The sequence below is a fragment of the Triturus cristatus genome, chromosome 3_2, assembly GCF_964204655.1.
Source record: "Triturus cristatus chromosome 3_2, aTriCri1.1, whole genome shotgun sequence".
In the NCBI taxonomy this organism is placed as follows: Eukaryota; Metazoa; Chordata; class Amphibia; order Caudata; family Salamandridae; genus Triturus; species Triturus cristatus.
In genome coordinates this window covers 94,773,418-94,792,247 of record NC_140584.1, presented here as the reverse complement: position 1 = coordinate 94,792,247, position 18,830 = coordinate 94,773,418, and the positions used below count along the sequence as shown (strand labels likewise).

Here is an 18,830-nt window from a genome sequence, read left to right as displayed (position 1 = left end):
TATTTGGGAGCAGATATCATGCAGGATACCCACCTGCTTAGATATGCACATTCCGTGGATACATGATTTGAAGGCCTCCCAGAGAGTTGCCTGTGTTGAGACCATACCCGAGTTCAGTGCAAAGTATTCGACGATGGAGTCCTGCAGTTTGCCATGGAAGACTGGATCATGTAGAGCCTCGCCATGGAACCTCCAGGTGCGCTCCGACCCACATACGTAGGGGACTTGTAGAGGGAGAAAAACAGGACTATGATCTGATAGAGTCCATGGTAGAAGATTGACCTCCGTGGTCCAGAGTGAAGGATTAGCGAATAGGAACCAATAATATAGCCTTGTCCAGACATTGAGAGGAGCAGAGTAAAAGGTGTAACCAGGTGTGGACAGATGTCGGGCACGTCATATATGCTGTAGGGCATAAGTGTCTGAGGTATGTTCAAGTACCTCCCGCGATCAGGGTTACCACTCGACTGGGTTCTGGTAGAGTCAATGTTAGAGTGTTGTACCATGTTGAAATTCCCACCCACAATAACAAAGTTGGCGTCAGCATGTCCCATATGAGCATAAAGCTCCTTAAGGGATTCTGTATCATCAGTGTTCAGGGCGTATATGTTGACTAATAAAACTCACTTGTCGGCAAGTCTGCCTTGTAGGATCAGGTAGCAGCCGTTCGGGTCCAGCATTTATGAAGGCAAAAGGAAACTCTTTTATGTATAAGGGTGCAGACTCCATGGGTATGAGAACTGTAACAGTAAAAGTAGCGGTGCAATCCCCAAGTAGTAGAAGTAGAAGATGTGTTTTCTAGAGAAAGGCTATTTTAACTGCATGACAGGACAGATAGGAGAGGACTTTTTTGCCCTTATGTGGATTATTGATACCACGTATGTTCCATGTAAGGAAAGTAACATCTATCACCTTCCCAGGTCCTGCATGAGATGGCATAGCGAAAAAGGGTGTATGGAAAACGGCACCATCTTGAGAGATGGCATATGGTGTACCTGATGTACAATAAATATCAAATAAAAGACTGAAAATAAAGCAGAAAAGGAACCTGCTCCCCCCACCCATACTAGGTAAAAAAAAATCCAGTGAGCCCTGAAAAAGAGAAACCAAGAATTGAACAATCCCAATTAGGGTAATGCAGTGATCACCATGAGGAGAGGTAACGTCTCGTGTGGGGTGGCCCATTAGGTGAAGGAATATCTGTAATAGAGATGAAGAATCAACCGCATATAAAAACTTTTGTATTAATAAAGAAATAAGAAGGCAATGATGAGCAACGCACAGTGTCTGAGGCGATTCGCAGGCATCATGCAGGGGTAGTCCTTATTTGGAGGGAGAGTCAAGTACTACCGACCAGATCAGCCCTGAGGGGGCTGATGAGCATGAGTCCGTGATCCAGTACTTTCCAGCGTGGTTTGCCTAGGAGAGAGGTCTTGAAGTATTTGCAAAAGTTGATCGCCCCTGCTGAAGTGTCGAAGGTATGAGGCTTCCCATTGACGTCAACCCGCAGCTGGGCAGTGTAGAGCATAGCGTATTTGAGGCCCAGCTTGCGGAGAGAGTTCTTAACATCGCTGAATTTCCAGCGCGGCTCCTGGACTGGGGCAGTGAAGTCCGGATAGATTGAGATGGATGCACTCTGATAGTGCGGGGGGGCTGTTCTTGGGCAAGACGTAGGGCGTTGTCTCTATCCCTACAGTTAAGGAGGTGCACTATGAGCAAGGTCAATGGGGCCCCCACGGGAGATCGAGGGCCTAAGGAGCGATGAGCAGTTTCAAGTGCGAAGGTAGAAGAGAAATTGTTATGGTCAAAGAGGTCCGTGAGAAGCTGCTCGACGAACACATCGGGGTGCCCCACGTACGTGGTTTCTACAATGCCAGGGATTCGGATATTGTTCCTGTGGGACCTCGCCTCCAAGTCTTCATTTTTGATGGCCACTGTTTTAAGGATATGCTCAATTTTTTTAATGCGCTTTAGCGCAGAGATGGCGCTGTCCTCCAGTCCTGAGATGTGCTCCTCTGCGCTATCGACCTGCATGTCCTGGCGATCTAGGCACTCTCTCAATCAGTCAGTGCGGCCAGCCAAGGTGTCAGAGAGCGTCCATCGCCAGAAGCCCGGCCTTGATCTCTGCCATGATGGCAGATGAGCCTCCGGCTGTGTAAGTGCTGGATTCATGGTCCAAGGGCTCATCCTTGTCCGAGTGAGAGCCATGGCACCACGCTGGTTTCATTTAATCAAAGGGGGAGGGAGAAGCAGAGATCCATTCAGCTTCCGTTTGATATAGGCAAAATAAGAGGAGAATGAATCACAGATACTGCTATCGAGTGAATGAGCTTGATTAAGAATGATGAGTAACGTACTTACCTGTCACAGGCTATTCCTGACAATAGCCATCCTCGATCTGGTCCTGAAGAAGGCCCACAGACCCGTGAGGGCTACCCAGGGCCGAAACATGTCGACGTTTCACGATCTATCACCAGGTACAGTGGAACAGTAGCACTTCCACCACAGCACCACCCCACTTTTAATCTTACCCCATCCTCAGTAATTAAAGTTTCAAACTGAGGACAGGAGGTATTTTTAACTCACACTTCGCTAGAACATTTTTGCACTTTTTATCACAACTGTGATAAAACCAGATGGTCCACCTCTTGGTGAAAAAAGGAGATCACTTGAAGAACCCTATGATGAGGCTACTCACATAGACGATAGGGCAGAGAACCAAGATATACCTCACCACTTGTCGCATGTGAATGATATACCAGAACCCTAGACCCTGGTAATAATAGTATCTGTGATTCATTCACCTCGCTGGTTTCGCCTGGGCGAAAAGCAGCTTGCGCTGTGTAGGATCGGAGCGGCCCATGATTACTGATGATGTGTGAGGCTGTGCTAAGTCTGAGAGGCAGCAGGCTATTAAGCCAGATGATGCCCCAGCGTCGATAAGGACCCCCGGGAGAGTCCTTCCACTCGGGCACTCGCACAGTAAAGGCGTAGCCAGGGGGGTTGTGGGGTGAGATGGCTAGCTGGGATGGTAGGAGCAACGTTAAGGAATCCTCCGAAGCGGTCACTGGGGGTAGCAGAGCTGGGGTACCGGGAAGCAGGAGTATAGCCCCCAAGACTGTAGGATACAACCAGCTGTCACATAGAAGGAGGGCCAGAGGTAGTGCAGGCAGGGATTCCCAAGCGTTACCAGAGATGCACCCTTTTAAGTAAATTAAATGTGCTAATTCGGTGTTGGCCAATTTTGCCATTTTGATGGAATGGAGGGAATGGAGACAAGCACTTTAGCACTTGTAAAGTGCACAGAGTCCTAAGGCCAACAAAACGAATTCAGCAAAATAAAGAGGGACAAAGGAATGAATTTGGGGGACTACCTCCCAAGAGTGTCAGGTCTAAGGTTCAGTTAGAGGAAAGGACAGAACATCTTCAGCGTGCATCTGTTTCTTTATTTGTACATTTATTTCATTCTAAAATCAACTTGATTTATCCTATTGTTCTTCTTGGATATTCATTGTGGGGGCAGGATAAACAGGTAAATTATTAATTGTATCAGCCCACAAAAAAGAATAACATTTGCTCTTTGTTTAAGATTTTAAAGACACCATGTAAGGGAGGAAATTGTTTTGAGAAGCTACATAGAGAAATGACTTGGAAAAGATTGAAGGAATCGGAGTAGTATTTGAGATTTCCAGTGAAAAATTGCACACATTAATAAACACCTGTTTTACATCTCTTGTTTACTTTTAGGTACTTTGATATCTTTTTTCAAATGTCCGTGGTCTTCTTTGCATCGGTGGTACGTGTTCGAGATGGCCTTCCTCTCTCTGCTTCCACTGATTATGAACACAATCCAGGGGTACAGCAAAGTAAGAAGCTCGTAAAAAGACTTTCAAAGAAACTTGACCAGTTTCCAGACCGGTGTACCTTGAAAAATGGACCCCATACCATTAAGTAAGAACTAAACTTGTATGGGGTGATTATATTGTGCAATTGTCTCTGTATTGTTTCCTGCCAGATTGTTTAAATGTATCTGCAGTTAGTAAGGAAAAAAAACAACGATTTTTAGATGTATGTTTTCGCTGCTTCATTGCTCTTAAGCCCTAAGGTGTATTGTTTGGCATAGCTATTTTGTGCTACATTTTCACTGCCTTGGCCATAGATTGAGCTAGTAAAACACCTGCAGTGTGAGTTAAGTAAGCATACACCTGATTCAATTTCTATTAAATGGGACCCAAACGTCATCAAGTACGGCATGTTTTCTATAGTACCTTGGCCACTAAAATGCTACATTTCTTATTCCCTCACAGCAAAAATCATTTTAAGCAGAATTATCAATAAAAGCTAGCCGGTAGGAGATTTCCAATAACCGCCAGTGACGCAAGCGATTAGGAATACAATGATTAGCAGTCTTTCTAATCTAAGGAAAATGTTATGCCATCCCCCCCAACCCTTTCAGCTTCCAAAGATTCTTAACTCCAGCCTGTATCTCTCTCTGTCTCAAATACATACATTCCTCGCCATCCACACTCTACAGACACATCACCATCTCTATCAGTTTGTTTTAAATAAGTTTATTAGTGTTGTTCACAGACACACGTTGTTGCCATTTTCTGAAAATCCAGTATGCGCTCCCAAGTATTAGTAGTCATTAGGTCTCGGCTAGCGTGGCTGCGCACATGCGCAGCTCGCTCGGCGAGATTTAATGATTCTGAGGGAATTCTGTAAAGGGCTTCAAGCCCGCCCCTCTTTCCCATTGGCTGGTGTCACCGTTTATGCTAAACGGTGGCCATCCATTGGGAAAGAGCACTTTGTGACGTAGACTTTTCCATTTTTCAGACGGCCTACTTGGACGGGCTCATCTGACTTCCTCCCGTCGCAAAAGGTTTCTTATCTTTATGGGGCCATGTGTTTCAAATACATGGCCTCATAAAGACAAGCTCCGCCGCATGTTTATTTTTGCATCTCGCTAAACCGTGGCTGCCTGGCGAGCGCGCACTCCAACCATCATAACCCCTCTCCACAACTACCCGACACCCCCGCGACCTCCCCCGTCTCGGACAACGCAAACGACAATAGTAAATTTTGCTGCTGCAAAACCGGGATCGCAGGCAGCTCCGCAAATGCACCTCACTCCACTGCGTATTGCTACAGTTATACCAATATTTCTCACACGGAGTGTGGCTCTCTCTTGCAATGTTCACTAGTCTTTTCTACTATTTATATAATGTGTAACGTAACTGGTGCTCATGCAAAGCGCTCTGCCTGGCGAGCTCTTGTTTCCCACAGTCCCCAGGCATCGAACCGGGGCGGGGGTGGGGGGGCGTGAGAACTCTGCCCCAGGATCCCGCTGGGCTCACTGCTAGGAGCAGGGCGAGCCTGAGAATCCCAGCGCCCCCTCTGCGCGGACTGTAAACACGTGTGACGGGGGAGTGGCAGGCCCGACCCCCACCCCTGTGCAGGGCAGCGACGTCCAGGATGGGCTCGAGAGAGGCAGGCAGCTGTCTCCCAACACTCCAGCCATCATAACCCCGCTCCTCCACTACCCGACACGCCTCCGCGACCTCCCCAGTCTCGGACAACGCAACCGATGATAGTACATTTTGCTGCTGCAAAACCGGGATCGCAGGCAGCTCCGCCAATGCACCTCACTCCACTGCGTATTGCTACAGTTATACCAATATTTCTGATGGATACATCTGCCAGTGGATTCCTCACCTTGTGAATATCCCCTGCGCCAGCAACATTCGGAAACTTTTGTAGCAGTCCACGCCGATGAGGTCGAAGACGACGTCACAGAGGCACGGCTCCGCTCGCGACTCCGCTGACGTCACCGGCTCCATAAGAAGACCTCCTCGGCGTGATGACGTCAGTTCCCTTTTTTCCGCGCCGACGACGCCAACGGATTTCGGGAATCGTTACTGGTAGCTGTTCTGGTTACTTTGTATGTTTTCTGGATTTCTCTGTCTATCTTCCGAAAATCTCGACAAGGAAGTCTGGGTTTGAGCCTTGCTGGCAAGCACATGTCCATCACCGACCCGCACGACGATTGCGTTTGGTGTTTGTCCTCGGATCATGATGTCGGAGGTTGTTCAAGTTGCAGAAAAATGAGCTCGAAGGCTCTTAAGGAGAGAGAGGCAAAACTCTTTATCGCTCGGATGAAGAAGAAGGAGAAAAGGGGTAGAAGAAGATCCAGGTCGAGGTCGAGGTCGGCTTCCAAGTCGACTTCGGGACATGCTTCCAAGAGCAAGAAGCATAAGAAAAAGAGGAGACATTCATCGCATCATAAGGCTTCGGCGTCAAAGTCGAAATCGCCAGTTCGGCGTCAAAGAGAGTCAGTGTCTCCCTCTCCTGTCCCGGCTTCGCCTCCGACTCCATCTTCTCCGATGCCTTCGCCGGCTCCGGCTGAATCCCCGGTGCCGGTGTCCTCTCCGGCGCCGGTTCCATCTCCGGATCCTGCAAGTCCTCCGGCTCCGTCTCCGACTCCGGCCCTGGATGCGGATCGTCAGGCTCCGGGTGAGACTGTGACGCCGCTTGTTCCACCGTCGGAGCCGCCAGGCCCGAGTCCGGTGTTACCTGACCAGTATCCTGCTTTCCCTAATCCAGGTCAGGACCCCTCGCATTATCTCAATGCAATGTACGGGGTGTTCTCACGGGCCATGTATACCTCTGGTGCACCTATGGGTCCGATGGCTTTCAATCTGGGAGTGCCGCAGGTTTATCCTCAAGCACCGTTTATGCCGTTTTTCCCAGCGACGCCGTCTTGGCAGCTGCCGGCGCCGAGAACTTCGACGCCGCTTCCTTCTTCGCCGGCGCCGGCTCAACATCGTTCGACGCCGGCTGCTCCAGCTGATCCGCGTTCGACGCCGCTGCCGGCTCCGTCGGATTCGAACACGGTGCCACCGACGCCGCAGGTGCGGATCCGTTCGAGAAGGGAGGCGCAGAGAGTGCTGGAGGAGAGACGCTTTTTGTTGGAAGAGGCTGAAGAGGGGGAATTGGTCGAATCTGATGAGGTGTTCGACGAGTTGAAGGAGGCAAGTGGTTTGGATTTGTCTCCGGAGTGGGAGATCACTCCGCCATCAGATGAACCCTCTAAGGATGCAGCACCCTATCATGCAGTTATTAGGAAGGCTGCGGAGTTGTTGGACCTTCAATTGCCATCCACTGAGTTCAAGTCCAATATTTTGACTGAGGTGTTGCATTCTCCGACTATGGTCTCGGAGCCTCTGTTGCCTTTCAACGAAGCAATTTTGGAACCTGTGCTGGATGTATGGCGCAAGCCTTTCTCAGCTCCTGCAGTATCCAAGGTAGTTGCAAGACGATATAGGGTGGCTCTAGGGGATCCTGAGTTTTTGTCTTCACACCCTTCACCTGAAAGCCTAGTGGTTCAGGCGGCTTGTTCTGGACGTTCCAAAGGTGCGTTTCCTCAAGTCCCAGGGGACAGGGAGGCAAAGAAGGTGGACCAATCGGCCAAGAAGGTCTTTTCATCAGCCAGTATGGCATTAAAATCTTCAAATGCGACTTGTTTGTTGGGGCGCTATATCCATGCGCTTATGGATTCTGCTAAAAAGTTGGCACCAAAACTGTCAGAGAAGGATAGAGCAGGCTTCAATGAAGTACTATCGGATGCCCAGGCGGCTGCTCGCCAGGTTATTCAGAGTGGCCTGGATACAGCAGACTCAGTTGCCAGGGTCATGGGGTCTTCAGTTGCCACCAGGAGGGGTGCGTGGCTTAAGTCCTCTAAATTCTCTTCGGATGTCCAGTCAACTTTATTGGATTTACCTTTTGATGGGTCTGGTCTGTTCGGGAAGAAGGCTGACGCTGCTCTCGAGCGCTTCAAAGAGAGTAAGGCTACGGCTAGGTCGTTGGGCCTTCAATCCCAGCCGAGAGGTACTTTCAAGAGGTACAGAGGATTTGGAAGGGCGAGTTTTCGTTCTTATAGGCCAACCCAGCAGCAGCAGCAGCAGCAACAGCAGCAAGGCTCCAAGGGATATAGAGGAAGACTTAGAGGTCGCTCACGTGGCCGTCAACTCTCCTCCTCCTCTTCCTCTTCCTCAGCCCCTCCCACCACCGCAAAACAGCCCTAGATTCGACATTCCGGATCATGCTGGTCCTGTGGGGGGCCGTCTTACCCATTTTCTGCAAGATTGGGAATCTGTAACTACAGATCTCTGGGTTCTGAATCTTGTGGAAAATGGGTATGCCCTTCCCTTTCGGGAATTCCCTCCGAATTACCCTCCTTGTCAAGGTGCTTGCTCGGATGACCACCGTCTTCTCCTGCAGGAGGAAGTCCTGAAGTTGTTTTAGAAAGGTGCGATAGAGGTGGTCCCGGAGCAGGAGAGGGGTCAGGGATGCAACTCCCGGTATTTTCTGATTCCGAAAAAGGACGGCAGATTGCGTCCGATATTAGACCTCAGAATCCTGAACTTTTACCTGAAACAGGAAAAGTTCAAGATGCTCACCCTTGCGCAGGTTCTTCAGGCGCTGAATCAGGAGGACTGGATGGTGTCGCTCGACTTGCAGGATCCGTATTTTCACATCCCCATTCTGAAGTCGCACAGGAAGTATCTCCGTTTCACGGTAGGGTCGCAACATTATCAGTTTGCGGTCCTCCCGTTTGGTCTTACTTCGGCACCTCGAGTCTTCACAAAGGTGATGGCGGTGGTGGCAGCCCATCTCAGAAGGTCGGGAATTTCGGTTTTCCCTTATTTAGACGACTGGCTGATCAAGGCGGAGTCGTCGGAGAAGGTGCTGTGTCATCTGCAGGATACAACTCGGCTGTTGTACAGATTGGGTTTTTCGATCAATGTGCCCAAATCTCACCTGGTGCCCTCTCAGCGCAACCTGTTCATAGGTGCGGTACTGGACACTACTGTGTGTCGAGCATTCCCTCCTCCTCAAAGGATTCTCGACATACAGGAAATGATTCCTTTGTTTTACAGCGGAGCGGTCGTTCCAGTTCTGAAGGTCCTTCGCCTGCTCGGTCTGTTCGCCTCCTGCATACTGTTGGTCAACCATGCACGCTGGCACATGAGGGCGCTCCAGTGGTGCCTCCGCAAGCAGTGGTATCAGCACAAAGGGGATCTCAGGGAGTCTGTGAGGATCTCCAGAGAAGCTGCGGCGGATCTATTTTGGTGGAGCGTGGAGGGCAATCTGTCCCAAGGAAAGCCCTTCCATCTACCTCCATCGATGACAACAGTGATAACGGATGCATCCACCTTAGGGTGGGGTGCTCATCTGGGGGATCTGGAGATCAAGGGTCTTTGGTCTCCGGAGGAAAGGTTGCTTCACATCAACCTTCTGGAGTTAAGGGCGATACGTTTGGCATTCAAGGCCTTCCTTCCTTCCCTTCGCAGTCTGTCTGTTCAAGTCCTGACGGACAACACGACTGCGATGTGGTATATAAACAAACAGGGAGGAGTGGGGTCTCTTTGTCTCTGCAGAGAGGCCTTGCGTCTGTGGTCCTGGGCTCAGGACCATCAGATTTGTCTATTGGCAAATCATTTGGCCGGGGTGCTGAACGTGCGTGCGGACAGTCTCAGTCGGCAGTTCTCCGCCGACCACGAGTGGAGGCTCCATCCGGAGGTGGTTCGTTACGTCTTTCGGACGTGGGGGACTCCTCGGGGGATCTGTTTGCTACTTTCGAGAACGCGCACTGCCCGTCGTTCTGCGGTCTCCAGTATCCGATGCAGGGGGCGTTGGGGGACGCGTTTCAGTTGAGTTGGAGCTCACGACTCTTTTACGCGTTTCCTCCCATACCCTTGATTCCTCGGGTTCTGAGGAAGATTCGCCAAGACCGGGCCCAAGTTATATTGGTCGCCCCGGATTGGCCGAGAAGGGTGTGGTATACAGATCTTCTCCACCTCTACTCGTGCCCTCCGCTCCGTCTCCCTCTGAGGGCAGACCTCCTCTCGCAGTCGGAGGGGCAGGTTCTACACCCCCACCTCCAGAGCTTACACCTTCATGCCTGGAGATTGAACGGGGCAACCTGAATTCTTTCTCTCTCCCGCCAGATGTGGTGGACGGTATTTTATCGGCCAGGCGACACTCCACCAAATCCATATACTCCTATAGATGGTCTAAATTCGTTCTCTGGTGTGGAGAGAGGTCAATTGATCCCTTGAAGGCTCGTTTGTCTAACATTCTGCAGTTTGCCCTTTCTCTTGCTCAGCAAGGCTTTGCTGTGGCTACAGTTAAAGGATATTTATCGGCTTTGTCGGCTTTTCTATGCCTGCCGGATCAGCCGTCCTTATTTAAATCACCTATTGTGCTTAGGTTTCTCAAGGGCCTCACAATTAAATTTCCTCCTACTCCCTTTATTGTGCCTCAATGGGACTTAAACCTTGTACTGACTTATCTTATGGGTTCTCCCTTCGAGCCCTTACATAAGTGTCCCTTGAGACTGTTGTCTTTTAAGACGGTTTTCCTCATTGCAATCACCTCGGCAAGGAGGGTAAGTGAGCTTCAAGCTCTTAGTTCAAAGCCCCCATTTTTGACTGTGCATGCTGAACGGATGGTGCTCCGGACCAGGGCTGAGTTTTTGCCTAAATGGTGACTCCCTTCCATCTGGGGCAATCCATTACCCTTCCTTCCTTTTATCCTCCCCCTCACCCTTCCAAGGAGGAGGAGAGACTTCACCGTTTGGACCCTAAGAGGGCGGTGAGCTTTTACCTGGACAGGACGAAAGACTACAGGATTGATGACCAGCTCTTTGTGGGCTTTGCTGGTTGCAGAAAGGGTCGTGCGGTGCACAAGCGCACCCTTTCCAGATGGATTGTACTATGCATCAAGATCTGCTACTCCCTGGCTGGTAAGGAGCCTCCGGAGGGTTTGAGGGCTCATTCTACCAGGGCTAAGTCTTCTACGTCTGCCTTATCTAGGGGTGTTCCTGTGGAGGACATTTGTAGGGCGGCAACTTGGGCCTCCCTCCACACCTTCGCAAAACATTATTGCTTGGACACTGAGGTGAGGAGGGACGGACACTGAGGTGAGGAGGGACGGACACTTTGCTCGTTCCGTCCTTCAGGACTTTCTGGTATAGGGGGATGGACACCCTCCTCCGGGAGTGGGGACTGCTGTGGAATCTATTCACAAGGTGAGGAATCCACTGGCAGATGTATCCATCAGAAGAACAAGTTACTTACCTTCGGTAACGCTTTTTCTGGTGGATACAGTATCTGCCTGTGGATTCCTCACTGACCCACCCGCCTCCCCGTTGTCCATCCTTCTATACCTGTAATTATGTTGATGGTATTTCAAATGTGTTTATTACTATCATGGGCATTATGTTGTTTCTTGTGCCTTGCTATTTATTTTCCACACTGTGTGTGTTGGTTTGTATATCATGTGCTGTGTATACTGTGTATATATTGCTGTCAGTCCGTCCGTGTGCCTCGGAGGCACGGAAAAAAGGGGCGGAACTGACGTCATCACGCCGAGGAGGTCTTCTTATGGAGCCGGTGACGTCAGCGGAGTCGCGAGCGGAGCCGTGCCTCTGTGACGTCGTCTTCGACCTCATCGGCGTGGACTGCTACAAAAGTGTCCGAATGTTGCTGGTGCAGGGGATATTCACAAGGTGAGGAATCCACAGGCAGATACTGTATCCACCAGAAAAAGCGTTACCGAAGGTAAGTAACTTGTTCTTCTCACACGGAGTGTGACTCTCTCTTGTAATGTTCACTAGTGTTTTATACTATTTATATAATGTGTAACGTAACTGGAGCTCATGTAAAGCTCCAATACCTTCGGGTCGAGTTTGCGCTATATAAAAACGCAAAAAATACAAAAAAATGTTTTAAAAAGTGGTCATCCTAACACTACTTTGTCAATGCACGTCACATAAATAATGCCTCGTTTCACTATAAGCATCACGTAGGGCATAAAAAGGTCTTCTCGGGCGCTCCACTTCAGTAACTTCGTTAATACGTATAATCAGTTCCCTCAGAGCTCTCCCAAAGCACCTCAGTTTACAGCCTCAAAATTCTACCGTATAGAGAACACTCAGCTCCGCAAATGCGCCTCACTGTAATGCCTTCTGCTGTTAATATACTGTGACCACACACTGGTCATAGAAAGACCTTCACATTTGTGCGCACACTCTACGCTCTGCACGGTCTGGGACTTCCATTCTGTCTCCGGATAATCTATACTGCACTATAAGGATGAAACACTCATGGTGCGCCACGCCTCACTGCTGATCACACTTTACATGGGTACAGTTGGGTGGATACATCCGTGAAGAATACCTTCTCTAAATTCGTGATCCAACCAAACTAACACATCTTTTACACTCTCGATGTGATGTTGACGTGGGGATCTGCACTTAAAATTTCTTTCGGGGGTAGTGGTTTAGCAGCGACACCCTTCATACTCGCTCTTTCGTTCATGTGCAAGGGGGCTTTTCATCAGCCTATCAAGAAGCATGAGGGGGTTCTCTTCTTTCTACCCTACAAGGCAGTTTACGTGTGTGGTATTTCACAACACGTGTGCCCTTTCTGTCATCTAGAAGCGAGCACGGGTACCTTCTTCTTCTCAATTTAAAGCATTGATTGGGCGTGATACTCCCAACACGTAGATCGTGTAAAAGGCTTCCCTCTTACAACCTCACTCGAAGCAATGTTGGGTAACTTTACTCTTACGTTTTACCCGAAGCAGTTAGTTAGGGCCCATCTAAGCAATGTTTGGTGTAAGGAGCCCCCCTTCCCTAGGAGTGTGTGCGTCTGAGGCTCCCTCTTCCAGCTCCCCAATTCTCCATTCCTCCCGGCAGTTTGGCTTGGCGGCCGACTTTGAAGCAGGGAAACCAGGTTTGAGTCTTGGCGGGAGACTCAAACATCTTGTGATTCTGAGTAAATCACATAATTTCCCCGTTCCTAACAATGAATGAAAGTGTCCGTCTGTGATACAACTATACCCCAAGTTCGCATTATATAACACAGTACTGCCAAAAAAAAAAAACTAAATTTACCACGCGCACTTTTTGAAAATCCGATCATGTCTCGCATTTTATTAAGTTAAAGCCATTTGCTTTGCTATACAATACCATTAGCAAAGCACATGGCTTTAACAAAATCAAAGGCGAGACCTATTGCATTTTTAATGCTTGTTTTTAGTATATAGCCTACGCTTGTCCCAAACATCAGTTTGAGGACAACATGAGCTTACTGAAATTAAAAGTTTGTATTTGGGTTGAAGATGTTAAGAAAATGACAAGCTGATGTTTGGTGGAGGAAATAAAGTAATATTGGTAGTGGAAAGAAAGTAAGAGACGAGGAGAATAATTCTAGTGTTGTTTACCAAGTACTTTCCTAAAATTGACATTCAAAAACCTAGAATTGTATTTGGTATGTTTATTCTTTGTAACCTTTAAGTCTATTGCCTTCAGTGCATGATAAAGGACTACTGAAATGTCCACGTTGTAAAGTTGTGAGGTGGAGTTAGTCTTTCTCTCTCCTCTGTCACTGTGGAGGGCGAGATAGAAAAGGCATTCAGAGTTAGCAATTCTTTCACATTTTTTAAAACTATTGTACATTGTTTGTTTTGTCTCAAGGTCTCTGCGTTCATCTAAACCCACCAATAAAATGTTGACCATCTTAAAAATACAGTATTTCCTACAATTTGTCTATCTGGGCCCTAAATTTGGGTTAAATCTATAGGTGGGTGGAATTGGCAGAATTTGATTCCTTGAAATTCCATAAACATTTCGTGATGGGGCAGAATGGGATTTTGGCTTTATTTTCGTAGCTCAAAATGCACCCTTGCGTCCAAAAATGGATGCGAGGATGCATTTTGTGCTAAGAAAATACTGCAATCAAGTACTCCTTGGTGCCCTTACATACTCTGCAGTGATTACTACAGAGTATGTAAGGGCACCACCACTGAGTGGTATGCAGTGGTTTCTAAACTCCAGAAACCACTGCATATCACTCTGCAGTGCATACCTTTGGTGCCCTTTCATACTCTGCAAGACATGCACTTCTGTGCTGTGAATTTGTTTTAAGCCTGCCAGGTAGAGGGATCAGTACCTCTATTTTTAATAAAAATCACTGCAGGTTAAAGTTTAATCTACAGTGGTTTTTCCCGTCACTACAGTGTGTATACCCCTCAACACCCCTACATACTCTGCAGTGTTTTCTGGAGAATATCTAATCGCGTTGTGATGTATGCACTGCCGTGTTTTCTAAAGAGGGCTGCAAGATGGACCAATCCCTCTATGTTTAAAAATCATGGAAGGACTGTTCCTTCTTCCAGCCCTCTTTAGAAACTTTTCCACAGATTAATTCCGCTAGCGGAACGGTGGAATTTGTAAGTCATTTTGTGTTACAACTTACAAGAGTAATGCGGAATTACCAAATTCCTTTGGTGCGCTGGCAGAATTAAACATTCCGCCCATGCCTAGTTAAATCAAGGAATGAAGATGTACTGAACTGAATTTATTGAGCAATATAGATCTTAAAAATCAGTTCTATCTAATCTGCAAAGCGTGATTAAGATCATATAAGACATACAAAAAGGAGTTGTGTAATATTATGTTAAGTATGCTTACTGTGGGATAAAATTGTGTGACACATTTTCTTGTTTCTCGAGTAATATTAAGCTGTAATTAAAACCCTGTGGAATATACATAACGTCTAAATATTAGCATGAAGTAAGAAACTTTGTCATTTAATCTTATCAAATATATAGTTTTTTTCATATACTTAAGTATGATTGTATTGTCAATAAAATAAACATGAATGACTGTAGCTTCATGAGGAAGAGGGTACACATGAGCAAGGGGGTTCAGCTCACTGTGGTTCCATTGGTCTTCTTTTAAAGCCCCACGGACTGTGCGATTACAAAGAGAAGCCTAATTTTCCACTTCGCAAGCCACTTCTTTCTTCAGCCCCGGCTTGTGCCCCAACGAATATAAATAGAAGAGTCATTTTGTCACACCATGAGTCATTTACTTTCATTGTAAGCCCCTGCCTTTGCCGAAGTGCAAGGCGTGAAAAGTAAACCACAGATTGTTTTTCTCCCGAGTACATTAGTCAACCAGGATATACCTCCTCTGTCCAGGGGTTCACACGGGATGGGGTGACCATGGTTTGAAGTCTGTCAGCACGTGAAGTGATGGGATAAATAATACACTTTTAGGGGAGAAGAAAATCTGGGTCCAAGAGTAATGGTACAAGATTATTATGCTGGAATATTGCAGGGGTGAGTTACAAACCTAAAGAGGGGGATATGACTTTATTCATCCATTTTTATAACAACATTTATGATTCGTCTTGTATTGATATGGTTTTACATTTAGAAAGTGACCCAGACAACTATTTAAATTACTGCAGAAAGGACTCTTATTTAGTTTGGGTTGGCGATTTTCAGTATCCAGTGTTGTAACTTGAAGGTTAATGTAGGGTGTGGAATGTTTAATTCTTCAAGCAGGGATTTGTCACACTTTTCCCACACAGGGTTTGGTGAGGCCCTTAACAAACTAGTAATTAAGTATGATTTTATCTTTGCTTAAGACCATGCGACAACTATAAGGTCACTGTTTCCCAATTATGGGCCTGATTTTGATGTCGTTAGGAAAGGCTCCAAATGGGATTTGGATTAAGCAAATCCGATTCAGAGCCTATTGGTGTATTTAAGTCCTCTTGCTGTAGCGCAAACACCCTATCTGAAGAGAAAATTGCATCAAAGTGTGTGGCCCACTCTTCGGCAGGGATCACAGTCTCTATTGTTGGCCTCGTGTCCTCTTGAGAGGAAGGGGTATTTCCAACTTTCTAAAACACAACGTTATGAGATAGTTTACTAGCTGCCAATCAGGGCCGGCTTTAGCGCTGGTGGAGCTCGGTGCGACAATGTTTGATGGCACCTCCCAAACCATAGTGGTGACCACCTCTACCACAGATTGCCTCACCACCCTTTAACAGTGACTCTCAAGTCTCCATAACCATTCTCTTTCAGATGCATTTAGTTAAGTGCATACCATCCACTTGTAATCGCTAAAGTAGACACCATTCAGAGAATTAGAAAATATTTTCCTTAATACACTGCTAGCAGTCCCAAAGAATTGTGCTAATTATAAATGCCATACTGAGTTGGGTTTGTCTTTATCAAGGATTTGATTTCCGTTGCTTCTTAGGCATGAGGTTTGGTCTGAGCTAGCAGCCAAGTTATTCAGGGATTTAATTAGGGACTGCTTAATACTGGATGGGGTGAAGCATAGTCCATGGTTAACACACATCAATAATATTTGTATAAAGGGGGCAAGGGGCAATTCTTTCAGGACCCATCAACATTGTATAGTATAGGCAGAAAGGATTTTTCAAAAAAGTTACTTGTGGAGTCCTGGGTGGTTGAATATGCCACTGCTGAATATAGGAAACAGACAATGTTAGTCTACAGTTGTATTTTTACTATTTAGGCCAGGTAACCAACCCTTATCATCACTTTCTGCCATTTCTGCCTGTGTGATGATTTTTCTGAGCAGTGTACTCAACACCTTTTTGTTTTTCTGTAGTTTTTATTATGACCCCAGATGTCATTTTTTAGTTTCCTGTTAAAAGATGTGAACTTTGTACAGTGTAGACCTGCCATGTTATATTTACAACAGCATTTTATAGCCTTTTCTATAGCCAACGTTTTAGTTCAAGTGTTAAAATTGAGGACAGGTTTATCTGAGGAGATCCTCAATTAACACAAATATACCGAGACTGCTTATATTTAAAACGGTCACTTTATTTAAAGTTGTATATTGGCTCATTCTGAACCAGATACATGACATTGTTGCACTAAATGCCAGGAAGGGGTACACATGTACACTCAAATTTTATTATATAGATCCGACAACGGGTTCTCTGATTTCAGCCACGGAGTATCGCAGACTCATTTTGAGGTTTTTGCTCTAGAGCGAGACTAAGAACCTGATTTAGATTATGCCGGACTGGTTATTCCATCACAACGGTGATGGATCTCCCATCCGCCAAAATATAAATCCCATAGAATTCAATGGGATTTATATTTTGGCGGACAGGATATCTGTCACTATTGTGAAGGAGTAATGCGTCCGCCAAGATCTAAACCACGCCCTAAGGCACTTCCTATCTCTAGTCACTTGAATGTGGTCTTTCTTTGTGCCCGAGCGATATAGGATTGAGCTTCCTCTTTATAAGCAACTTAAACTAATGTTCTGTATTATGTACTTTATAAGGTCAGTCACATTTAAACTCATATTGTTATAGGAAATTATGTATAATTTATTTGTTTTTAGCTATATTTGTGTGTTAATTGTTGCATTTTAAAATGTTTTTAAACATTTGTGTACATTTTTTATTGTAGCAAGGCATTTGTTTGTGACTTTAGGACTTGGATGTTTGTTTTATTTATGTGCTTTTATCATCGCAAAAAAGATCGAATAAAGTCTTTTGATTTGATTGATCGATTGACTAACTTATTTTAAACCATTCTAAATATTGAATTGTATTACATTTCACCTTTATGCAATTGTGGTTGTATAATAAATAGACTATGTACAATAATGCTAGATGATCTAGCTATAGATAGCACCCTCAACATTGATGATTGCGTTTTTCATTCTTCCACTTGCTTGGCAATTAAAGTTCAACACGCTCCACATTATATTGCTTTTTTGTTTTGTGCGTCTTATTTGAAACAATAAGTTGTGTTTAAAAGTATATCATGGAGATATATTGTTCAAGAGATATGGATTTAGACCAGAAATATGGCTTTGTCAGTGAGAGAAGGCAGAGAAGTGTCAACTTGCATAACTAGTTTCGCAAAGATTGAGCTTTCATGGCTTTTCCATACAGTAACATTTACAAGCTGAAAATAAATTTCCACTGTGGACTAAAAAGCAGATGGCTTTTTCCTACTGTGTGGCTGAGTAGAACTGATTTGATTAAGAGAAAATGAATGATGAGCAACATTTAGATTAAAAATGTGTTCTGTATCTTTTGAATCATTGAAGCTACTAGAGGTGGGTTGCAGTGTTGTGATCACGGAAATAAAATTGAAAAACTGATATCACTCACTTCAGGCTTGATTGAGAAAGCTTTTTTTCTGAAAGTCATTGTGACCTTTTTCTGGAAATATGTGTGCGTCAGGAATAAGAAATGAATAAGTCAAACTCACTCATCAGAAAATCTTTGCTCCATGTAGCTGAGCAGTGTGAAAGTTGAAAGAAATCCATGATTTTCTTTGTCGGTGTTATAATAATAGGTAGATAGTTTAAGCGGGTGATAGTACTTTAAAAAGTCAATCATAACTGAATATAAGAAGGGTGTTTCTATATTTTGTAGCAGATTTCTGATGCCGTGCCAAAAATTGGGAGGAGTCTTATTTTAATATAGATTTCAAGATAAAAGTCGATTTTAGAAGGCAACCGAAAAATGTAATTCTGTTCATGTTTCTGTATGGACTAGAGGCCGCTTTAGCTGAAAATAAATATATTCACTGAAAAAAACAAAGGTTGCAGAGACGTTATAGTTAAGAATTTTAATAATATCTTACTGTATATTTAAAAAATAAACTTATAAATTCACTGAAAAACTAAGATTAGAGGGTCGCTATAGTTAGGTGAAAATGTCAGTTAAAACGTACTGTGTTAAACAAAGAAATCACTGAAATTCCCCAGTTATAATTATCTCAAGTAACTGTAACTTGTGCCCTAAAATAACTATAACTTGTGTCCCCGCCATGCACATTTCAGATATTATCAACAATGTCACAGAACGTGGCATGAGTGATGTAATATGTGAGGTAATTAGCAATGCATGACAAGGGCACTAGTTATAGTTACTTAAGGGAATGAGTTATAATTGCGTGGGCGA

General features: G+C 45.6%; 1 protein-coding gene across 2 annotated transcripts in view; it reads left to right on the top strand.

Annotated features, from left to right (window-relative positions):
• SEC22A (SEC22 homolog A, vesicle trafficking protein) overlaps nucleotides 1-18,830 on the top strand; it is a 281,702-nt gene that overhangs the window by 79,259 nt on the left and 183,613 nt on the right. For both annotated transcript variants that reach the window (XM_085647316.1, XM_085647315.1), the window contains exon 2: nucleotides 3,748-3,951. In XM_085647316.1, the coding sequence (XP_085503442.1) occupies nucleotides 3,770-3,951 (182 nt within the window). In that variant the 5' untranslated portion in view covers nucleotides 3,748-3,769. The remainder of the gene's footprint in view (nucleotides 1-3,747; nucleotides 3,952-18,830) is intronic.